General features: G+C 44.0%; 1 protein-coding gene across 3 annotated transcripts in view; it reads right to left on the minus strand.

The window, feature by feature from the left end:
* Positions 1–22,161, minus strand: part of Tnik (TRAF2 and NCK interacting kinase) — a 412,408-nt gene that overhangs the window by 67,708 nt on the left and 322,539 nt on the right. For 2 of the 3 annotated variants that reach the window (XM_052180712.1, XM_052180711.1), the window contains exons 13-16: positions 8,592–8,702; positions 7,723–7,809; positions 6,314–6,502; positions 1,365–1,529 (exon numbers count right to left, since the gene is read on the minus strand). In XM_052180712.1, the coding sequence (XP_052036672.1) occupies positions 1,365–1,529; positions 6,314–6,502; positions 7,723–7,809; positions 8,592–8,702 (552 nt within the window). The remainder of the gene's footprint in view (positions 1–1,364; positions 1,530–6,313; positions 6,503–7,722; positions 7,810–8,591; positions 8,703–22,161) is intronic. The other variant, XM_052180713.1, reaches the window with a different exon arrangement.

Here is a 22,161-nt window from a genome sequence, read left to right on the forward strand (position 1 = left end):
ATCAGTTCAGAAGGGGCATTTCCCCACAATGCTTTCCTTAACAAGGGAAATGTTCATTATAAGGTCAAAGCAGGAAGTTTTTAAAAGAAAAGAAACCCTTGTAAAAAAAATATCCCTTTTTGGAGAATCTATAAAAGAGAATTATATACAGATAAAAACAACCAAAGGAAGATATGTTAAGCTGGTTGGTGCTGAAAAATCTTGCATTTTGCTCATTACTACCAACTTAAAACACAAGAAAGCCTTGATTTTTATCATTATTCCTTTAAGCTCCAATTGAAACAGGAGGACATATTTCAAAGATGACCTCCAAAGGCACTGGAGAAGCCTTACCACAGCTGGGTGCCAGGAAGAAATTAAAGATGTTTGGGTGAGAAAGGTTGGATTACTTTTTTTCCCTTCGTGGAATTTCCATTTCTGTTTCACTTTGAATTTCATCTTTGAAGAACTTACCAGAAAGCTCCTTTCTTAATAACGAAATAATCACCCCACACCAAACATCTTCATGCAGTGCTTTTAAGCCCCTAAAGGGCACCAGAATCAAGTAAGGCTTTTTAAAGACCGCCAGACCCAACCCTTCATCTCTGCTCAGTAAGTCTGAAGCAGACCCAGGAATATGCATTTTTTACCAAGTTCATCAGATGCTGGCTGCTGACTTGGTGAGAATGCTAGGAGAAAAGCTGGCTTAGAAAGCACATATTAATGTCACCAAACCCTTCTGATTTCTCCAGTTCAGATTTCTATCCATATTTTGAGGAAGAGGATATAGTCTACCTCAAAGGTCCATATATGACTTTTTAAAAAATATTTTTTAACTAGGTATATTCTTTATTTATACTGCAAATGTTGTCCCCTTTTCTGGTTTCCCCCTCCCCTGAAAATCCGATAAGCCATCTCCCCTTCCCCAATCAACCTACCCCTGTTTCCCTGTCCTGGCATTCCTCTACACTACAGCATCAAGTCTTTCCAGGACCAAGGGCCTCTCCTCCCTTTGATGTCCAACAAGATCATCCTCTGCTGCCTATGTGTATGGGGCCATGGGTAACTAACTCCATGTGTACTCTTTGGTTGATGGCTTTTTTTCCTTTACAGCACCATAGGAGGAACAACAATATGAGTTACAAAGTACTCCCAGAGCTCCCAGGGACAAAACCATATATGACTTTTAATTCTTCTGATTGTAACTACAAGAACAACTATCCCCACCCTATACTATAGAGCACATGCTTCTGTTACCATGGATTATATACTAAGTAAATATATTATTTACTTCATTGGTCCTATGCCATGCTAGAATATTATAGATGTTTAATAAGCTTCCCTGGGCACAAGTGTCCACTGGAACAGAAAGGAGGTTATTATACCTGGGGATCAACAGGTCTGAGCATTGGAGGTGTCCGAGCAGGCTGTACCCCACTAATGCTGAAGGACTCTGATCTTGGGGGCAGGTTGGGGTCAGAGATCCTATTGGCAACCTTGTGAGGCATGGCAGGTGAACTCTGTCGGTTGAGTCTTGAGCGTTCTTCTACCTACAAGTTAAAGGAAAAGAAAATCTCCATGGTTAGAAGTTAGCGGCCTGTCCAGTAAGGATTTTCTGTAGTAACCCACACAGCCATTGTTAAGCTCTCCTGATGAATTCAAAGAGCCCAAATGTGCAGTTTCTGTTTTGCAGCAAGATCTTTTTTCCTCCTCTCCTTTTCTTTTCCTCTTTTCTTTTCTCCTTCTCTTGGAAGCATTTCTAGCAAGTATGCAGGACACTTGAGCTCTTGACCTTATATCACCCATTAGCTTCTGCTATGTCAGGTAACTGGGCATTCTCAGCCTGCTAAGAGCTTGTCTTGCATCCCTTGAGCTAATATCCTGCTGATTAGTCACAAAGCCATGGGATTAGGCAGGAAGATGGTGTGCCCTCCAGATAATCAAAGGGGACTATGGTAGGCATTGAGACAGCTTAGGGGGAAAATAGAAACTTGCTTTGGTTGACTCATAAGACAAGAGGACAAGAGCCACACAAGGACTGGCGAGGGCGAAGTGGCGCACAGGGGCTCTGCTCTTCTCTGTAGGCTGCTGATAGGCACGTGGGCGTCCTGGATGCTGCTTAATGACATGGCTGTCTTCCACAGACTTCCTGTATCATTTTCTTTTTCTCTTTAGGGCCCTTTCCTTTCAATTGTCTCTCCCTGATACCCAAAATACACCACTTCTTCCCATGCTTTCCATTCCCAGCATGGACTCTCTGTTACCCTACATCCTCCAACTCTCCTCCTGCCCCTTCCCACATTCTGGCCTTCCTGTTCCCCTGGCCCACCTTCTCTCCTTTCAACCCATTGCCATGTCTTATTCTCCGGTGTCTCAGAGAACTAGTGCTTCTATGTCACCATCAGCCAGTCCATGTTTACAGCAGCAAATAGACTGTTCCCAAGGATGAATTTAAAGAGAAAGTTACAAGAACGTGCAGGCCATCAAAAGACAAGATGGAAGTTGTTAGCTAACAAAAGACTAAGACTTTTGTTCTAGGTTTATCTTACACTGTCCTACATTTCTTAAGGGTCAACGTAATGGTTGTGCCTCTCAAAAATGGCAAGACAATGCCACACGTCACTTTCCTTGTCCTGATAACTCATCAGAGTGAGCGCTTAACTCACTTCTGTTGATTCAATATTCAGATCTATCTTCATATGTTTACGCACCAGTTAAGGGTTTTAAGATTTCTTTTTGCTGCCTAATTTCAAATATAATTAAAAATTCCCATTACTACTTATCTTTCTTTCCCTCTTTTGAATCTTTCTAGAGAGAAGTCTACTTTCCTATTCATAGTAAGTCTGTTTTAGCCTTAAACATTTAAACATGCTACATTAACCCACAGATACAAAATGGTCTGCCTCTATGAGGTATAATATGAACATCTCTTCCCTCACTATGGCTTTGTGGGGCATGTCCAATTGGCCTCCACTTGACTTTGTTTTTAAAATTCAATGTCCTAGAAGTTTCCTACATTCCAGATCATACTAACCACAAAAGGCCAGGGATATAAAGTAGAAATATCAGAAGACTCACTTTGTTTGTGAGTGCATAAAGCATTATATCAGCAATAATCATTTGTCCACTGTATTGAGGAAAAGAGCAAAGCTAGCAATTGTTACAAGTCCTCAAAGCCCCAAGAAGACGGCAACAGACAACCTAAGCCCACAGCATACAGTGCACCAGTTCTAAATACCAGACTCCTTGAAAGAAAACCAGAAACCCTTCTTTGGCCACTGAAATTCCTTATTTCCTCAGTCATAAATTACACTACTTAAACAACTCGTGTTTGAGCTCAGGATCTGGAAAGTGGATATGGTTCAGAGAGATCTGTAGATGTCTATACTCTGGCCACCTGATATCCCAGGGTGCACTGGTGGTATAGAAATGAACATGCTTTTATGTGTTCAGAACAAAATATATTCAGAGTGAGGCATATTTATAACCATTATTGGTGTTAGTATGTCAAAAAGAGGGCCAAAACTGAGTGCTGATTTTCACAGGCAAATTGTGTGGTTGACTAGCAGTGGAGAGGTGATGCTAAGAACTCCTGGGCATATTTTCTAAGCTTTCAACCATGTCATGCTGTAGATTCTACCCTTTGAGTGTCTTAACCTGCAAGAGTCTATGTCATATGAAATAAATAACCAGTTGTGAATATTCAATCAATAATGCCAAGATGGAACAATGTGCTAAAGTTTCGTAAGTAGGAGTTTAGACAACAAATGTTATAACAATGTGGCATTTGGCTACACATTCAAACATTTTTATATTTATTTGTGCACATGAGAGAGTGTGTGTATGTACTTATATGTGTGCACACACACACACACACACATACACACACATTGAGTACACATGTGTGCTACAAAACATATTGGAGGGCAAAAGACAAATTCAGGGAGTTAGTTCTCTCCTTCTGACCTGTGTGTTCCAGGGATGTGTAGCCCTCCTTAACGCCTATGATAGACAGACAGTGGCTTATCCCTTTGAAAATTCTGGATAGGTATTACATATGTCTTTAGATTTCATTCCCAAGTTCAGCTATATTCTGAGATATGAGATCTCTGGCAGTCCCGCTTTAGTCTCTAAGAGGTCCCTGAGGCTTTAGTTGTTCTTCCAAACCAAGCTTGTCCATCTTCCTTCCTCGAGTGATGAGCAATCAAGAGTCCCTGTTTGCAGCTGATGCTTGCTTTAGATGATAATGGCATTAGCTTCAGAGAGGGCAGCCTTTCAGCTTTCCCCACAGTGATGTGGGCTGGAGCTGTGATTCTGACTCAGCTGAACATTTGAACCCAGCATGGCTAAGAAATGGCTAAGCAGTGGAAGAAAGCAGTGTGCCTCTTCCAGTCAGGCACACTACTGCCTGCCTGCTGTTTAGTGACACAGGGATTCATTTTGATTACCCAAAAGAAGTGGTATAGATTATTAAGGAGTCCTGATGAGTAATCTTGATTGGCAACGTAATGAGATTTAGAGTTATCAGGGAAACAAATCTCTGCACATCTCTGTGAGGGATTAGCTAGATTTGAGGAGCTGTGGTGGCAAGGCCAACCCTACATGTGGCTATGGGCTGGAGCTCCACGCTGAATCAAAGGGAGAGCGTGAGCTAAACAGAGGCATCCTTCACTGTGGTTCCTCAGCTCTTGGTGTGAACACAAGGCGAGCAGCTGCCTCTTTTTCTCCTGCTATCCTTTCTCTGCCATGGTGGACTGCATCTCCCAGAACTGTGAACCAAGATAAACTCCTCCTTTCTTAGGCTGCTTTTGTATTTAGTCAACAACAAGAAAGAGCAGAAGTAACTGACAGAGGGTCAGCACTGCCAGGGAGCAGAATCACAAAACCAAAAGGCTGACCTGAGACAAAGCAGCAGCAGTTCCAGACAAAGGTCAATATGGTTCACGTGTACAGACTGTATCAGAAAGTGGCTGAACAGGATCCTTACTCAGATCAAAATGATTTGCTGTATAGACTTAGTTCTTAAACACTTGAAACATTATTTTACTGTAATAATGAATGTCAATTAGAAGGCTTCAAACAGTATATACAGGTATAAAACATTGCAGAAAATATTCTTTGATTGTTATCTTTCATTAATCACCATGATTAGAAGACCATCATTTCTAGTATTTCCTATATATACTAAGATGAGATAGAAAAATAAAAGATTTTTTAAAAAGTAAAAATAAGCTCTTAAGTTCCAACTGAAATACTCCTTTAAGTGATTAGTCATGTTCATAGGAACAAAAGGAGGTCATTGGATGTCACTAAGACAGACCTGGAGACTGATGCTCCCTGTGTGTGAGGTGACAGTGACGGTCTGGCAGTTGTTCCTGTCTGGGTTACTAATTTTTGCTTTACCAATTTGGTTTTAACCCATTTATTTTTCTCCAATTCAAATAGCTTTTGTTTCATAACTAGTTCACCACAGAATCATATTCCTAAAATACCACCTGGGTCTAGGGTTGAGGAAGTGAGAGAATATTGCTTTGGATGCATTGAAAATGCACATCACAGCCACGGGTCTATGGTACATCATGCACCTCGGAGACCATGATGAACAAGGCAGGGTTAGCAGCAATTCAGTGTCTAATAATAGAAGCCAGGCAGGATATTATTTGTCCCAGAATCCTTTAAGATGTAAATGATGATCTTCCACTAAAAGTTCACATGCCAGGATTCTTGCTGTGAGTGTGGTAGGAGGAAGGCGTGTGTGTGTGTGTGTGTGTGTGTGTGTGTGTGTGTGTGTGTGTGCATGTACATATGTGTGGACATCGAAGGCCAGCCTCAGTTACCCCTTCCCAAGTGCCTGCCATCACCTTACAGAGTCTCTCAATTGTTTCCAGAGCTCTTCTATCAGGGCAGGCTAAATGACCAGCGAGCCCCAGGTACCCCCATGTCTCCACCTCCCCATTTCCGGGATTACAAGTCTTTTCCACCATGCCTGGCTTTTCCTATCAGTGCTAGGGATTGCATTCATGGCAAGCATTTCACCAAATAGACCAGCATTGCCCTAGCTCCTCTAAATAAATTCATATAAGGAAAATTACTTTCTATTGTTTTTCCCTTCAAACCCCCCCACTATATCCACAGAAGTTCATGAGAAAAACACGATGACCAGCATCAGACAGATCACCCTTTCTCTGCAGCGGCACTGTGGCTCCTCCAGAAGTGAAGCTCTCACAGGGGGCTGTCTTCAAACTCTTCAGCACTAACTGGATTCCGTGCTCCCAGTGAAGGAGCTCCCAGTGGAGAGTCTGGGCAATGGGCACAGCGAGTCTTCAGTTCTTACCTCTTTGGCCCAAGCCGGCTTCTCGCTAGGACTCATGCCCTCCTTGTAATGGTACAGTGGTTTCTTCTCCAGGGGCCTCTGCTCTTGCCGCTGATGCTGGAGGGAGACCAGATAGTCCCTCTCTTGCTTTAGCTGCCTCTGCAGTCTTTCTGCTTGTCTCTGTTCTTCCAGTTGTTTGCGCTTGTATTCCTACCCAGAGCAGGAAGAGCAAAGAAGAGATCACGTGACCCCAGGGGACCACATCGCCACACGGAGCAGCAGCAGCAATACGTGTGACAGAGACAAAATGGAACTGAAGCAGAACTCCAAGAAGGACAGGAGTGTCCCAAATAAGGCCAGGCCTCATGTTAGCATCCACACAAGAACATGTCGATAAAAACAGACTCAGTGTAGCAGTATAGGGCAAAACCAGAACAGGGAAGTTGGAAGGGGTGGATGGGAGGACAGGGGGAGGGAAGGGGGCTTATGTGACTTTTGGGGAGTGGGGGGGCCAGAAAAGGGGAAATCATTTGAAATGTAAATTAAAAATATATAGAATAAAAAAAATTAAAAAAAACCCATTATCTCTTTAATGGAATTCCCTACAGAATATCACTTGAAAAGTGACATGTCCTGGCAGAACTGTAACTCAGATGCAGGGTAGTCACACTGTTACTGGAGGAGTCAGCTACATCTAAATTGGTGATTCAGCCATTCAAACAAGTGTGATTGAGTACACAACCAAATAAATAATGAGAGATCATATCTAAATCGCCCTTTAAATAAAACCTAGACTCCTAAAGCTATTATCAAGCTTATGTATAAGGTAAAACAAAATAAAACTAACAGAATGCCGTCACATAAAAAGCTCAGTTAAATAAAAAAATCAAGAAAGCTATACCAAGAAGGCCATTTGGAGAGCTGAGCAGTAATAATAAAAGTTCTTCTAGTGGAGGCAGCGTGAGCAGGAAACAAACTGTGCCCATTGTAAGGGCAGGGGTAACAGCCTGCAAATGAGGAATGGCCGCAGGGCTGAGCAGACTCTGAGGCCGAGGTGTGTTTGCTGTGACTGTATTCCAGCATGTTTGCAAATGGCTTTATGAATTACTCTGCAATAAACACAGCGGGTCTTGAAAGCAGTTTGAACTTCTAATAGGGCTGGATTCATGCTAAACTTTCACAGATAGATGGAATTAATAAAGCATGCTAAATGGTTGAGGACTTAGCAAATTGGGTCAAGAAGTGTATGAAGCCTCTGTGAGATTCTCAAGTCTAGGAAGTAGGAAGGGAAGACCTCATATTTATAAGTGGCATGTGAGGAGGGGGAAATACAAAGACATATATATGCACACACACACACACACCCTCACACGCACATGTACGCATGCATGCAGGATAAACACCAAGCAGCCATGTAACTTTCCCATTACCAGAAGTAGAGCTTGCTCATGCAGTAGCTGCTGCTGCAAGATCTCTAACTGTCTTTGCTCTTCTTCTAGCTGTCGCCTGATGTATTCCTGAAGGGGTGGCAGCAGAGAAATGGGAAGAATAGAAAGAGAGGAAAAGAGAGAGAAAGAACCAGTGATTGCAAAGTGACAAGAGCTTCCAAGTAAAATGCAGGAGCAAGGAAGGGAAAAAATACCCAACACCTCACCCGACAGGAAGAGAAAGCCATCGCAAAGCCAAGCCTGTCAATGCAGTCAAAAGCACAGCCCCTTTGCCCATCGCAGCTGACTGAGCTGGCTCAGCATTTCATTGTCTCTGTTCGCTTTTAATGAGACTACTATGTTAAAAGGTTCCTCTCTTGTGGAACCCATGGAATGAACAAGGCTGTAAAGTTCTGAGGGCCCGATGGCAGCTGCAGGGATAGAACACAGGTGTAAGCTTGCTCATGGTCTTTGTAATAGAACTATCTCATCGCTCAGTGACTGAGCAATGAATTATGAGCAATGAGTATGAATTTATCAATGGGAGAAGATACTGTCAGGGGCTCAGAGTTGGAGAGCAGAGATGGCCCCATCAGCATGGCTCGTCCTCAGAGACAAAATACTGGGAACTTGGTTCAATGCTGGGAAGTCGGAAGGTCCAGGTATGCCACGGGAGGTCCTGCTTTGGGTAGGAAGCATGGGCATTCTCAAGCTGTGCACTTGACATTTTTGAATAGGTAAGAACTGTTGCTTGAGAAAAAGCAAAAGCTATCATAGAGCAGTCCTTGGAGACCATGTCCCACGCCCCAGAGCTCCGTGGGGCTGTGGGTCCCTTGAGGTCCTGTGTGAGTGGGCTCGCCACCGCCCAGTACCTGTTCATGCTCTGCTCGTCTCCTCTCCTCCTCCCTTCGCATCTGCTCTTCATAGTGCCGGCGCTGTTCCCGCTCCTGCTGCTTCCGAAGCTCCTTTTCTCGCCTTTGTTGCTGTGGGATGGCAAGCAGACATGGTGATAGCAGTGGGTGCTGGGGAATGTTAGCATGAGCTCTTCCCACTGACAGACCTGTGGTCTCCAGGACAGACACCCAAATGCTCCAAGGATTTTCCTCCTGGGCTTCTGGGGCATGTATTGGCAAAGAATGGTGGTATCAAGAGATCTGGGGGGGTGTCCATTTGGCACTTGCCTATGTGGACTCTCCAAGACACAGCAGTTGGAACTGTCAAACCAGGCTAGAAAAACCATCGGACGGTCATAGACTCTGGAACTCCATCGCAATAATTACATTCTTCATTCTAATATAATGCCATACAAAGATTCCAAAGCTATAAGGATCAGATAAGTGGCGTGGATATTTAAGGTCACAGACGGAACAAAACTCACAAACTCCTACCCAGACCACATCACCGTGGCTCACACCAAGCCTCTTCTTTTGCCAGAGGATCCATTTGTGACTACAGACTTTATCTTCTTGCTCAGGTTAGACCCTATGCTGAGGAGAGCCCACCATGATCTCCTTGGAATCTCCATCTCATACAATCACCCAAGAGTGGACACAGCAATACATTCTGTGTCTATCATGTTTAATCTTCACAAGAGTCTTTGGAAGTAGATGCCATAGCCCAGGTTTATACGAGAGTGTGGAGGCATGGGGAGTGTAATTGTTCAACATCAGCCTTATGTTCCAGGACCGAAGCTCAACTGTAACACAAATGGAGACACGGGAAAAGTAGCAGAACCCCTCCTCCCAAATTAATCTCGCTTTTCATTCTACTCTCAGGAATGGTGCAGGTTTAGGAGACCCGAGAACTAAGGAGGAGCTGGTACCTCTCTACCTTTCATGTAGTTTTGTACCATTCCCATCTCTGGAACACTAGAACCTGTGCAGGGGCATGGGAAGGCCATACAGGGGTGGTATCATTTCCCATCTCTTCAATACCAGCACCTTTGTAGGGCACATGAAGGGTCTTTGAGGCTGTTCTAGCAATTAGAGCCATATGACTAGCATTTAGCATGAGGATTGATACTGTATGTTGCAATGCATAGGATCACTCTTAAAACAAGGTGTGCTCCAGGAACACTGCTCTCATCTATTTTGGGAACAGCTGTGGCCTTTTGTGTCAGATCCTGTACTAGCTTTGGTTTCTCCTTTCTTCAGGAGGTTCTGAGAAAACAGATCAGGAACCACTCCCTGTGACATTCTTACCTCATTTCACTGTATGGTCAGGAGGGGTGATCCAGAGAGAAGAAACTATGACACATTACACTGACAAGCCAGTTCTGCACAACCAGTGGAAGAGCCAGCCCACCATGAAACCAGACACTGGAAAGATGTCTGCCACGGGCCCTCAAAATGCCAAGAAACCCAAGGGAAAGCCTTTTGCTCTAGTTTAACCTTCCAGACATGGGACCTATCAGTGGCCCAAGAACCTCAAGATGGAAGCAGTCGTTTGGAACTCAATAGATATTCATCATTTCTGGACTTGACAACTCCTTATCCATCTTGCACTGTTTGTGAAGAAGACCCTCTGAGGGCTTTGTGTGGCCAAATGATACAATAGAAGTTGCATAGTCAGAAGGCCCCTAATAGTTATGGATAAGGGCAAGGCTGGACACCAAAAAAGCAGGGTGAAACTTTCTTGTTGATCTAGGCATGAGCCTCCAGGGCATCGATGATGTAGCACAGGCTAGCTGGGTCTCTCTGTTCATCCTCAGTCCTGAGGACAGAGCAATAGCAAATGAAAGAAAGTTTCCAGATTTCAGTCACTCTAAAATGAATGGCACAGATGCCTGCTGGGGGATTATAATCAGGTCAACATAACATTGGGAGGTGCTGTCGCCCCTGCATGTGAGAATAGATAGAGATCTTGGTTATCGAGTATCCTGTATAGTATAACAAGAGGAGAGAGAAAGGCAGCAGCAGGTTGATCCCAGACAAGAAATTATTTGTTTCACAGAAAAAAAATGATTCAGAGGAACACAAGGGAGAACTATCATCATAGGAACTGACTGAATAATTTGAATTACAGACCCGAAGCCCAGACAGTTCAAACACTTGACTTGGACTGAATGGCGTAAGCCCAGAGAATAAAACAATTCTGTAGGAAATCTGGCTCCTGACTAGCTATAGCCCTCATTTAGCTAGCTAACATATCAAGTTTGTTACTCTTGTTGGTTTCTTTCTTGAGGAAAAAAATAATCAAGCCCTTTGAAGATTTAGCTGAATTTTACGTAGAACAGTTGTCCATTTTCAGCCCATCTGCTGGGAATCGATACTGTTCTATAATTACATGCCAATCAAGTTCCCACACAAGGTATACACAATATTGATTGAGACTCAAGAAGGTAAGGCTTTCCAAGTGCTCTGCGCCTTCTAAGAAACACACCAAAGCAATGGCTAATAATTATTAATGATCTCACTCGGATCAGCCACTGGTCACACACAGAGGCATCTGCCAGGGCTTTGGTTCCCGCTGCGAAGTCAGAAAAATAAATTACTTTCCCAGCCTTCTGAGGGCAGCCTGCCAGTTCCCACCTGTGTGTCTCAAGGTCGACGCCTTTCCTAGAAAGGTGTCAGCTTTCCCTCCTCCTGGGCATCATGTTGTCAGAGGGGACATATCAAAACATGTCGAAGATAATTTCTTGCTTCAAGGGGACCCTTACAAGCCTTTGGTGACTCTTGCTAGAAGCAGCCCTTCAAGGATAAGGCCAATGCTCACTCAATTCTGGTTCAACTTCAACCTCTCACATGGGTCTTGGTACCTTGCAGGTACATGCAGAAATGTATCATGCTAAAAGGATCATGCACGGCTGCAATCCTACCTCGTACTTGAAATCCTGGGGCAGAAGGAACACCATGAGTTCAAGATTAGTCAGGGCTTATCAGCACGATTCAGTCTCAAAGTTTTTTTTTTTGTTGTTTTTGTTTAACTCAACAGAGTAAAATCTTTGGTGCAAAAGAAGAAAACAACACACTATTTTCTTAAAGTGTTTTGGAATTTTCTTATCAGTACTAATAGTGGGTATTACATCATAATTCATATTACATTTCTGTGTTTGTTTTATCAAATTTGTGATTGATATTGACATTACTTGTGTGTCCCTGTTCCATACCAGGTTTTATTTTTCTGTTTGTTTGTTTTAAATTTATTTATTTATTTTTAATTTATTTACATTTCTTTTTTATTAGATATTTTCTTTATTTACATTTCAAATGCTATTCCCTTTCCTCATAATCTCACTGAAATCCTGCCCCTATTCACCAATCCACCCACTCCCACTTCCCTGTCCTGGCATTCACCTACACTGGGTCACGGAGCCTTCATAGAACCAAGGGCCTCGGTCCTCTCATTGAAGTCTGATAAGGCCACCCTCTGCTACATATGTGGCTGGAGCCATGGGTCCCTCCATGTGTACTCTTTGGTTGGTGCTTTAGTCCCTGGGAGCTCTGGGGGTACTGAGAGGTTCATATTGTTGTTCCTCCTACAGGGCTGCAAACCCCTTCAGCTCCTTGGGTCCTTTCTCTAGCTCTTCCATTGGGGACTCTGTCCTTAGTCCAAAGGTAAGCTGTGAGCCTCTACTTCTGTATTTGTCAGGCACTGGCAAAGCCTCTCAGGAGACAGCTATATCAGGCTCCTGTCAGCAAGCACTTGTTGGCGTCCACAATAGGGTCTTGGTTTGGTAACTGTATATGGGATGAATCCCCAGATGGGGCAGTTTCTGCTCCATACTTTGTCTCTGTTTCTCCTTTCATGAGTGTTTTGATATCCCTTCTAAGAAGGACTGAAGTATCCACACTTTGGTCTTCCTTCTTCTTGAGCTTCATGTGGTCTGTGAATTGTATCTTGGGTATTCTGAGCTTCTGGGCTACAGCTTTTATCTTTTAAAAGAGATTTATTTACTGAATTTTTATTTATGTATTTGTGTGTGCCTGAATCAATTTATGTATACCACACACATGCAGTGCCCTAAGGTGTCAGAAGGAGGTGTTGGGTGGCCCTCGAACTGGAGTTATAGGCAGCTGTTAGTCACCCAGTATAGATTCTAAAATTTGAATTCTGGTCCTTTGCAAGGTTAGAAGCCCTCTTAACTGTTGATCCTGCCATCTCTCCAGCCCTTTAGCTTTTGCTTTGTCTGTTCCTCACACACATTGAATCACTACTCATTTTTGAGATAATGAAGTCTGCAGTCCAAAAAGACACCCCAAGGGGAAGGTGCTTGGTGGTTTTACCTGTCTACTTGATACCAACCAACTAGAATCACCTGGAACTCAACTGTCTCAATTGTCTAGGTCATGCTGGCTGAACATGTCAATAGGAAGTTGTCCTGATTGCTAATTGATGGAGGAGGAATCAGCCCACAGAGGGTAGCACCATTCCCTGGGCTGGGCTGTATGGAATGAGGAAAGCTAGCAGAAAGCAAGCAAGCAGCAAGGGTTCATTTGTTTCTTTTGGCTCTTGATCCTGGATGTGATGTAACTAGCTGCTTGAGTTCACTCAATAATGGATTCTAAGGTGGAATTTTAAGCCAAATAAACCCATTCTGTCCAATGTTGCTTTTTAGTCAGGGACTTTGACAAAGCAACAGAAAGAAAACTAGGGCAGAGTGAAAGAAAGCCTTGTGGAGATGGAGAACAGACCTACCCTTTCGAGGTAGCTCTGACAGGTCAGAAAATCCTTCACAGCAAATCCATAAAGGATTTAGAATGTTACAAAAACAAACAAACAAAAAACCGAACAGCAACAAGAACAGTCACATGCAATTGGTTTGAAATAATCTATTTGCCATGTTGGAGAAAAGTGTGAAAATATAGTAAGGATCACAAACTTGAGCTGGAGAAAGGGAGAGAGGAGACTGAAGCGTATTTATTCTTAGAGTGCATTTGAGTAATGTCTAATGATGACCATGGGGTCCTGTCATCAAAGAGATGTCTTCAACCAAGTAGACAACAGCCCTTAGCAGATATGTTACCCATGAAGGGTAGCCTAGACATTCTCATTCATATCTTCCTGGAGACACTGTCAAAAGTTGAATTCCTTAAAGTTAGAAACTCAGTTAGTTCTTAATAGTCTTCTGTTTTTTCCTGGCTGGGGAAAAAAACATGTTCTCCAACACAACCATTACCTTATTTTAATGTAGGTTAGTGGCCCTTCTCGCACCAATGAGAAGAGGCTACTTGCTAGCTTTTCTATTACTGTAACAATATACCTGATAAGAGCAATGTTTGTGTGTGTGTTTGTGCTTGTGTGTGTGTGTGTGTGTGTGTGTGTGTGTGTCTTTCCCTGTCTCTACTCCCTTCTCAAGTCTCCTTCCTATGCCCTAAATAAACTCTATTCTATACTATACCCATTGTATGGCTTGTACCTCAGAACAAAGATGTGCTACCTTGGAAAGGGAAACAGCAGCAGCAGCAGCAGCAACAACAACAACAAATGATTCAGAATGAGAAGAGAAATAAAGATTTCTAGGTTACTCTTAAAGGGTTCCAGGGTGAACTCCTGGTAGTGGTGAGTTGGCTACCCTGTTGAGACTGTCACAGACCCAATCTTCTAGAAGACTGGAAAGCAGCTAACAGGAGATGATATCCAGCTTCTCAGGAAGAGCCTCAAACTTTCCCCTCATTTCAGGGCCTCTCTGATTACAGCTGCTCTGAATGAAAAGGCTACTATGGTCACACATCACATGGGCTTCTGACTTTGAATGGAACTGTCTACACTGAACTTTCTAAGAGCTGTACTTGGGACATAGGCATCCATATATCTGGAAATCGCATGTCTGCTGAGCATTTGCCCAACTTTGAACTTGGGAAAGACAACTGAAGACTAACCACTGAGACTAAGGGTTCCATGTCTTGAACCTGAGAGTAGAATTCTAAGCTTTTGTCTTGTAAGAGGTAGGGCACAAGAATGATGAAGTGGCCAGGCACCTATGATTTTATGACACAAGAGTGTAATAAAAAGAATGAAAGAATTACTAACACCAAATAAAAGGATCAAAGTTCTATGAGTTTGTGATACCATGTACCTCTTTTGGTATCATGTACAGTGCTAAGACTCTTACTCATGTAGTTTCCTTTGACTTGAGCCAGATACACTCCTTGCTCTTACTGAACAGACCACTGTATCTAGGCCAGCATCTTGCCTGAGTTCAGTCCTTGGTGGGTGGAGAGCCAGGGTATAAACTCTGCCTAGTTCTGACACATGCATGAAAGATGCCCTGATTCTTCTCATAGTTTTCCCTTTTCTGTCTTGATCCCATCCTTTTCCCTTTCTTCATAGAAACAAAAACCAGAGAGCCATGGGAAAGCTAGACGGACTAGCAATACTTCGCTTCTACTTTTGTTCTAGTCAGTGGCCAGAAGGAAGCCTCTTTTCCAGTCAAGGACACCTTTTGATCAGCAGGAAGCCCGTGGCTAAGCTCCCAAGGTATGATCATGCAAGCTGGTCTTTATGAACAAACAGAAGAAGAAAAGTTCTAAGTCTATTTTGCCCTGAGCATGCTTAACAAAGCAATCTAATTCTGTCTCTGCTATGAATAGTGGTCAATGTGATAAGTCATGAGCTCCTGATTATCTCCCAAGCCTCGGTTTCCCTAGGAACAGCTACTGGGCCTTCCCAGGTACTACACACAGAGGAACAAGAATGGCCCAATGGTCATCCCTAACACAAGGCCCTATAGCTTAGTATTAACATTAAGTGCAGATAAAACCCTTCAGATTCCTGCCCTAGCATTCTCAAGCCTTAGTGAGAGACCCTGGGGTTGAATGGTATGGAAACAAGCCCATTATAAATGAGTTGTGGACACTCCGTTCAGAGAGAGAGTGATTCAAGCATTCTGAGTGGACACTGAAGGTGGTTAATTATACCCCCTGTAGAACGGAGAGCTCTTCAAACATTTCCTGCACTGCTGATGAAGGCATCTTAGATACTGAGCAGGATGCACTCGAATGTAGAGATGGCACAACAGCTCAACCAATAACAAGCTACGTTTTTCCCAACATTTTTTGTTTTAAAAAAAAAATCAGAATGTGGTACCTAAAGCCCATGGGCTTGTCTGTAAGGAGACAGGGAAGCAGGTAAGTGAGCCCATCGGGGAAAATGCTGCTGCACAGATTCTTGCTTTTTGAGAAAAATTGGCTGAGATCACTGCCCAGGTGTTGGTCTACTCAAGTTGCTCACTGAAGAAAACAAGAGTAGAAATGAAAACAGTACCACCTCAATGTCACATGAACAAATGTGTCCATGAAGTCAAAAAATACCATTCTGTTGTTCAGTTCCTCTTAGGTTAGGAATAACTAAGAAAACTGAAATACAAGACACATGGACTAACTGTAATAAAAGAGGCTCTGAGCAGATCCTGCATGACTGAGGTCATATCTGTGACCTGAGATGCCTGTCCAGGCAGGCTTTGACTAATTCTCCATGCATATCATGAAAGGCACTCTAGATACATGAAAGGTTAGTACCTGTCCAGATCTAGTTTTGTTTTGTTACGTTAGATGCTGTAGCCATAAGATATCAGACAGTTCTTGAAACACACAGGAAGGGTTTTCTGTGGTAGTGAGGCATATTTTGGTGGCATCTCTAACTCTAGCACTGAGATTAAAACCCTCTGTCCACAGGGTTCAGGAACTGCAGACAAAGCCAGACCTCACACTACAAAAAACAAGCCCTCTGGGACTCACTGACTATTGAGGCTTCCTCCCCTTTGTTGTTTGTCTTGGAACAAGGTCTTGCATAGCCCAGGCTGGCCTCAACCTTGTTATTTTACTATACTAACCTTGAACTGATATTTTGCCTTCCTTCTCCCAAGTGCTGGGATTATAGGCATGTATCACTGTGTCCAGTATTACCAGATACTGTTAGAAATACTTTTTATGAATTAATTCAATCTTTCAGGTGATCGCTATCCACTTTGTAAATGAGTGAACTGATAAATAGAGAAGTCTGGGTTTGTTCAAGATGACTAAGCAGAAGCTGGGAGGGTGGTGATTGGGAGCAAAGCGGCCATGGACCCATCTTCTTCCTGAGATAGCCACGCCCAGGGCTCTAGGCTTCTACCTATGGGTTTAGATCTTGGTAGGAGTCAAGCCTTGTTAGTAATTGCAAGATTATAATTAATAATTATAGTGCTCAGATTTAAATGTCAACTTGCCACAACTGAGAAATCGTCTGGGAGTGAAGCCTCAACTGGGGAATTGTCTAGATCTGGTTAGCATGCTGACGGAGGATTGTCTTGATCACTGGCTGATGTCGGAAGATCAGCCCACCATGGGCAGCACCATTCCCTATGCAGATGGTCCAGGACAGCATGTGTGAAGAAATCAAGTTAAATAGGAGCAGCCTAGCAAGAAGGCAGTGTGGATATGTTTATTTCTTTCTGCTATCGATTACAGATTTGGTGTGACTAACTGCTTTTACATTTCTGCTTTTTGTTCTATTTTCCTTCAACGATAGTCTGAAACATGAAGTTGTAAGGCAAACAAACTCCTTTCTCTCTAAGATGCTTTGGTCAGGTGTTTTATCAGATAAAATTTAACATATATGAAACTAAGACAATGACAGAAATACAGGGAAGAGCATCTTTCAAAAGACAGAGCTTTGGCAGAAGAAGGTCCCATCAGCTCCTCTGGGGAAAGCAGAGTTATCAAGGTAACAGGTGGCCCCACGAAGTGAGGTGCTCCCTAGCGATGCTACCTTGTGCTGGCCAGGCCAGTGACTACTTAGATAAGCCAACAGCAGGCAGAAAGCCAAGTGACACACACAGAAAAAGGATGCATTCCCAAATGCACTCCAAAGTGGTGAACGGGGGAAGCCACATTAGTGAAAAAAAAAAGAAGAAATTATCTCTGTAATACATAACATGAATAATACCTGGTGACTTACGCCCTTACCATTCCAGGATACAACAAAGCATCTGCACAAAAATCTCCACTCATTCCTTGGGTTAGGCACAGGACTCAGCCTTTTGTGCCTGTGTTTCCCACAGAGTTCCCATAATAATCCTTCCAAGTAAATACACTTGTGCTGAACACACGTGTATAGGAACTGAGGTTCCTCCCAGAGACTGAACCACCAATCAAAGAGCAAGTAAGTGCTGGACATAGGGTTCCTGCACATATGTGGCAGATCTTCATGTGGGTCCCTCAAAAACTGGAGCTGGGGGCTGCCCTTGAATCTGCTGCCTGCCTGCCTGTGGGTCCTGCTCCCCTAACTGGGCTGCCTTGTCTGGCCTCAGTGGAAGAGGATGTGCAATGACCTAATGTGCTGGGGCAAGGGGAATGGGGGAGGCAGATGGGAGGGGGATGGGAAGGGTCTGCATTAAGGGTACTGGGAGAAGAGGAGCAGCTGATATTGGAAATTAAAGTGAAAAAAATCAATGTTAAAATAATAACTAGAAAAAGAAAAAAAAAAACAAAAACTAAAGTTCAGCAAGATTAAGTGAACTGCCCAAGACCACAGATCTAGGATTAAATCTGGCCTCCTGGCCTACAAAGCTGGTGTAGTTTACCCTTATACCTACTTACCAGACTGTTTCCCATTCCACCACATTCTGAGTGGGTGTCATAACAAGTGTTCATTCCAAAGCATGAGAAGGTGCTTGCCTTCTGGTACATTTATTTTCATAAGCTCAGGATTTCACTACACATAGGAAGAAGCTCAAATGCTGGAAACTTCCTTTGACTTTAGTCAGTAAATGCAACAGTTAGTGCTTCTGAAATGTTATGTGTTGGTGATTTGCTCAGGTTTCTGGTAGTCACCTGGTTTAATCCTCCTAATAGCTGCATGAGATGCTATTGTCATTGCCAGTTTTATCCATGTAGAAACTGAGGCAGAGGAAAGGGAAAGAATGCACCCAGGGTCACACAGTAAAAAAGGAAGGGGGGGGGGGCTGAGTGGCCTGAGGACCTGAAACTGATTTGTTTGCATTTTGCTTTTGAGATAAGAGTCTTGAAATTTATCATAAACTGGCCTTGAACTCACAGCAATCCTCCTGCTTCTGACTCCCAAGTGCTGAGGTTACAGGGTTGGACCATCACATCTGTTGACCTAAATACTACATTCTTCTCTATTAATTTTTTAACTTATCTGTTTATTTGTGTGTGTGTGTGTATGTGTGATTGTTCTACAGTGCATGTGAGAAGCTCAAAGGAAAAAGTGTGGCAGTTGGTTCTTTCCTTTTACCTTGTGGGTCCTAAGGGCAAACTCAGGGTACTAGGCTTGGAAGCAAGCTCTTGCCCACTGAGCCTGCAGGGTGGCCCAGCACACCAGCTCTTCAAGAGATATGCACCACCCTCTCTCTGCTTTGGAGTGGGCTATGCTGCAGTACCTCCCAGAAACTATTTAGATTCTAAGGAGGCTTACTTCCCCCAGTGCCTCCTTTAGATATAAGTTCCTGCCCATAGAGTCTCTGTGAACTGGCTTCTGACCCTGACAGAAGAGTCATCTCCAAGAGCAGACACGAGCTCAAGCTAACAGCAAGCAGGGTAGCACCAAACAATAAACGTTTCCCAAATCTAATCACTAGGCAGGTCTCCTTACAATAGCCCACACTCCTAGATGTGGCACATCCTTTAGAAGATCTGTCCACCTGATGGTCGTTGACATCTAATTCTCCATTTTCACAGTTAGGCTGCAGGACAACTCGAAAGGGGACAGCAAGCTTACCCACTCACACCCCTGTGGAGAACAGGAAACAGGGTAAGAGAGGACTGAAGACAACAGCTCCTCGAGTCAGCTTGACCTATTGTTGCGACTTACGGTAGTCCTGTTAAAATGAAGGTATGAAATACTCCCAGCAAGCAAAAAGAAATCGCTGGTATCATCCTAACAATTTTACACAAAATAAATCATCACCAGGGACCTGATCCAAAATAATTAGTCTGTTACCAGAGCAAGCCCTCTACCCCTCCAGGGCCCATCTAATGCTGAGAGGTAGGGCTTGTCTCAGCTGGGAAATAAAAATTTCTTATTGAGCCAGAAAAAAAGAAAAGGAGAGGATTCCTATGTACTTTTGTCATCAGAGATGAACTGACTCACGTTGGCTGAGTTTCTGCAAGTTCTTGGAACTTGCTTATAAATTGTACTGTATCACCGGTAAAAACTGGTCTGCTTCCCACCATTTAATCAGCCACAGGCCATGTCCCTTGTCTAACAGATCCAAGATTACAGTCAGCTTATAGTCAAAGTCCTTCTGACAATTACCAACTGATTGGATCCTAGCCATATTCATACAGGCACACGTCAGGAAACCCCCATTCCTGTGATGGCCAATAGGCTTTTATTTAGAACTGGAATGTAATTCCCAGGGTGCTCATGCAAGCCCAACTGATTTGGCCACCAGAGACACACAGGTGTTCACCATAGGCTAGGATGGCAGCTAGGAAAGGGGATGCAGAAGGGGAATCTCTAGGTGGCAATGAGTGTTGTTATTCAGTTCCAGTACTTAGAGCCAACCCTTTACGTCACAATTTGCTTTTCTCTCTTAAGCTATAGCGTTTGACATTATACTTGACATGTCATTGTCATCTATAGAGCTTATTCTTGACCACACCACAACAGAGTCATAGAACAAAAACTGCCAATGTTTAATGTGGTTGGTTGGGCCACATTCCTAGCTACATTTGACCCCATGTGCCTGTGGGTTGCCGGTTGGACACACCCACATGGGCAAGAGGAAGACCTAAACAATAAAGCCAGCATAACTGTCCACATCCACAGGCTCGTGATTCTTCTGAAAAGCTGGGTTCACACTGACCAGAGCAGAGAGCCCATGTCCTCACACACACAGATACCTTCCATTCAGGCCATAGACCAAAGAGTGTCTCTCTCTGGGCATAGCACCTCACTCATACCCACGAGAGAAGCTCCCGTAGATACCACTGAAGAACACAGAGGAGGCCTCTCAGGAGCTCCGACCTGGTGTCTAAGGAGAACCTAGCTCAAAGATGAACACCCATTGAGCCCAGCTGTTTTGCCATGGCTCGGCTATGAAGGGCAAAATACTAGAGAGCTACAGGCCAGGATAGGGCATACAAAAGAGTGGTGTAATGCATAGACTCTACTCAAGTCCCTGATTGAAGCGTGATTTCATCTTGAGCTATATAACCACTGGTAGGTTGGATATAAAATATCCTCTATAGCCTTAGTGTAGGGATACGTGGTTACCGGCTGATGGCCCTGCTTTGAAGACTGTAAAACCTTTAAGAGGTGTGGCTGTAACTGGAAGAAGTGGATCACCGGTGGCACACCTGGAGGTTCCCTTGGCTTCCCATCCCATCGGCTTTGTTCTGTTACATTGAGAGGTGAGGAGCAAGAAGGGCAGCTGCATGCTCTGACCACTGTGGAGTCTTCTGCTGCCAGACCTTCCCTCCATGGTGGACTGTACCATTTAAAACTGTGAGTCAACACACCCCAACACCACTACCACCTCCAGTGGCCTCTTGTCATGCATTTGGTCGCAGCAACAGGAAAAGTGACCAATATTCATCTTGAGGGTTTCATTGCAAAGTGTTCGCCTGAAGATCATTGTGATTATTAAATCACAGAGTTCATGTAATGTCCTGACCCCAGTCTCTGTCATATGATCAGTGCTTGACAGTCACTAGAAATGATCACTTAGCTATCTGATGATAATTTGCAAGCTTAAAGGAACTCATACCGGGGAAGAAAACCAAAAGCTAAAATCCTAAAAACAGAACAAAGCAATACACTCTCTGGGAAGACTTCATATCGACCAAGCACCTGGGTCCAACAGTCAAGTGTTCATGTGAGAAACAAACAGACAAAATAAACAAACTGTATGGAGAAACAGCTCAGTGAGTCAAGTACTTGCTCTGTGAGTAAGAGGATCTGAGATCTGTCCCTGGAGCCCACATGAAACATTGAGTGTTGGGGATGATGTCCTACTCACCCCTCATACCTCGTCACCTCTGACAGTTGGAAGAGCTAGCCTGGGGTCATGGGAACAGGTGGGCTGGCCTCACCCTTGCTGGCAACAGCACTCAGAAAGTGGGCTGTGTACCTCGCTTGGGCAACACAGTACAGCTACACCTGGAGGGGGTGCAGGTGAGTAGCCTCTTGGGTGAGAGTCTGGGAGAGATGTCCCAGCCCCTGGAAGGCTGAAGCACTTGGTGGAATGGGTCCCTGGGCCTTGACTGGGCAGCACAGTGGAGCTGGCTCTGGAGATGGGTGAGACACCCTCCCCCCACACCCCAGGGCATGAGAGCAGGAAAGCGGACTTGCTTCTTGCTGCTGATGGCAGCATTGCATGGCCTAGCTGCAACAGTGCTGGAGAGCTTGCCTTGGTGGCGTTGATGAGGGAGAGCCGGGGAGCTGACTAGCTCAACTACCACACAGGCTCAGATTCAGAGCTTTGAGTTGACCCAGCCAACAATCTATATCACTTGCAAATGCTAGGACGTGTAAAAGGGCCAGACTTGCTAAACC

The sequence above is a fragment of the Apodemus sylvaticus genome, chromosome 4 (genome assembly GCF_947179515.1).
Source record: "Apodemus sylvaticus chromosome 4, mApoSyl1.1, whole genome shotgun sequence".
Taxonomy (NCBI): Eukaryota; Metazoa; Chordata; class Mammalia; order Rodentia; family Muridae; genus Apodemus; species Apodemus sylvaticus.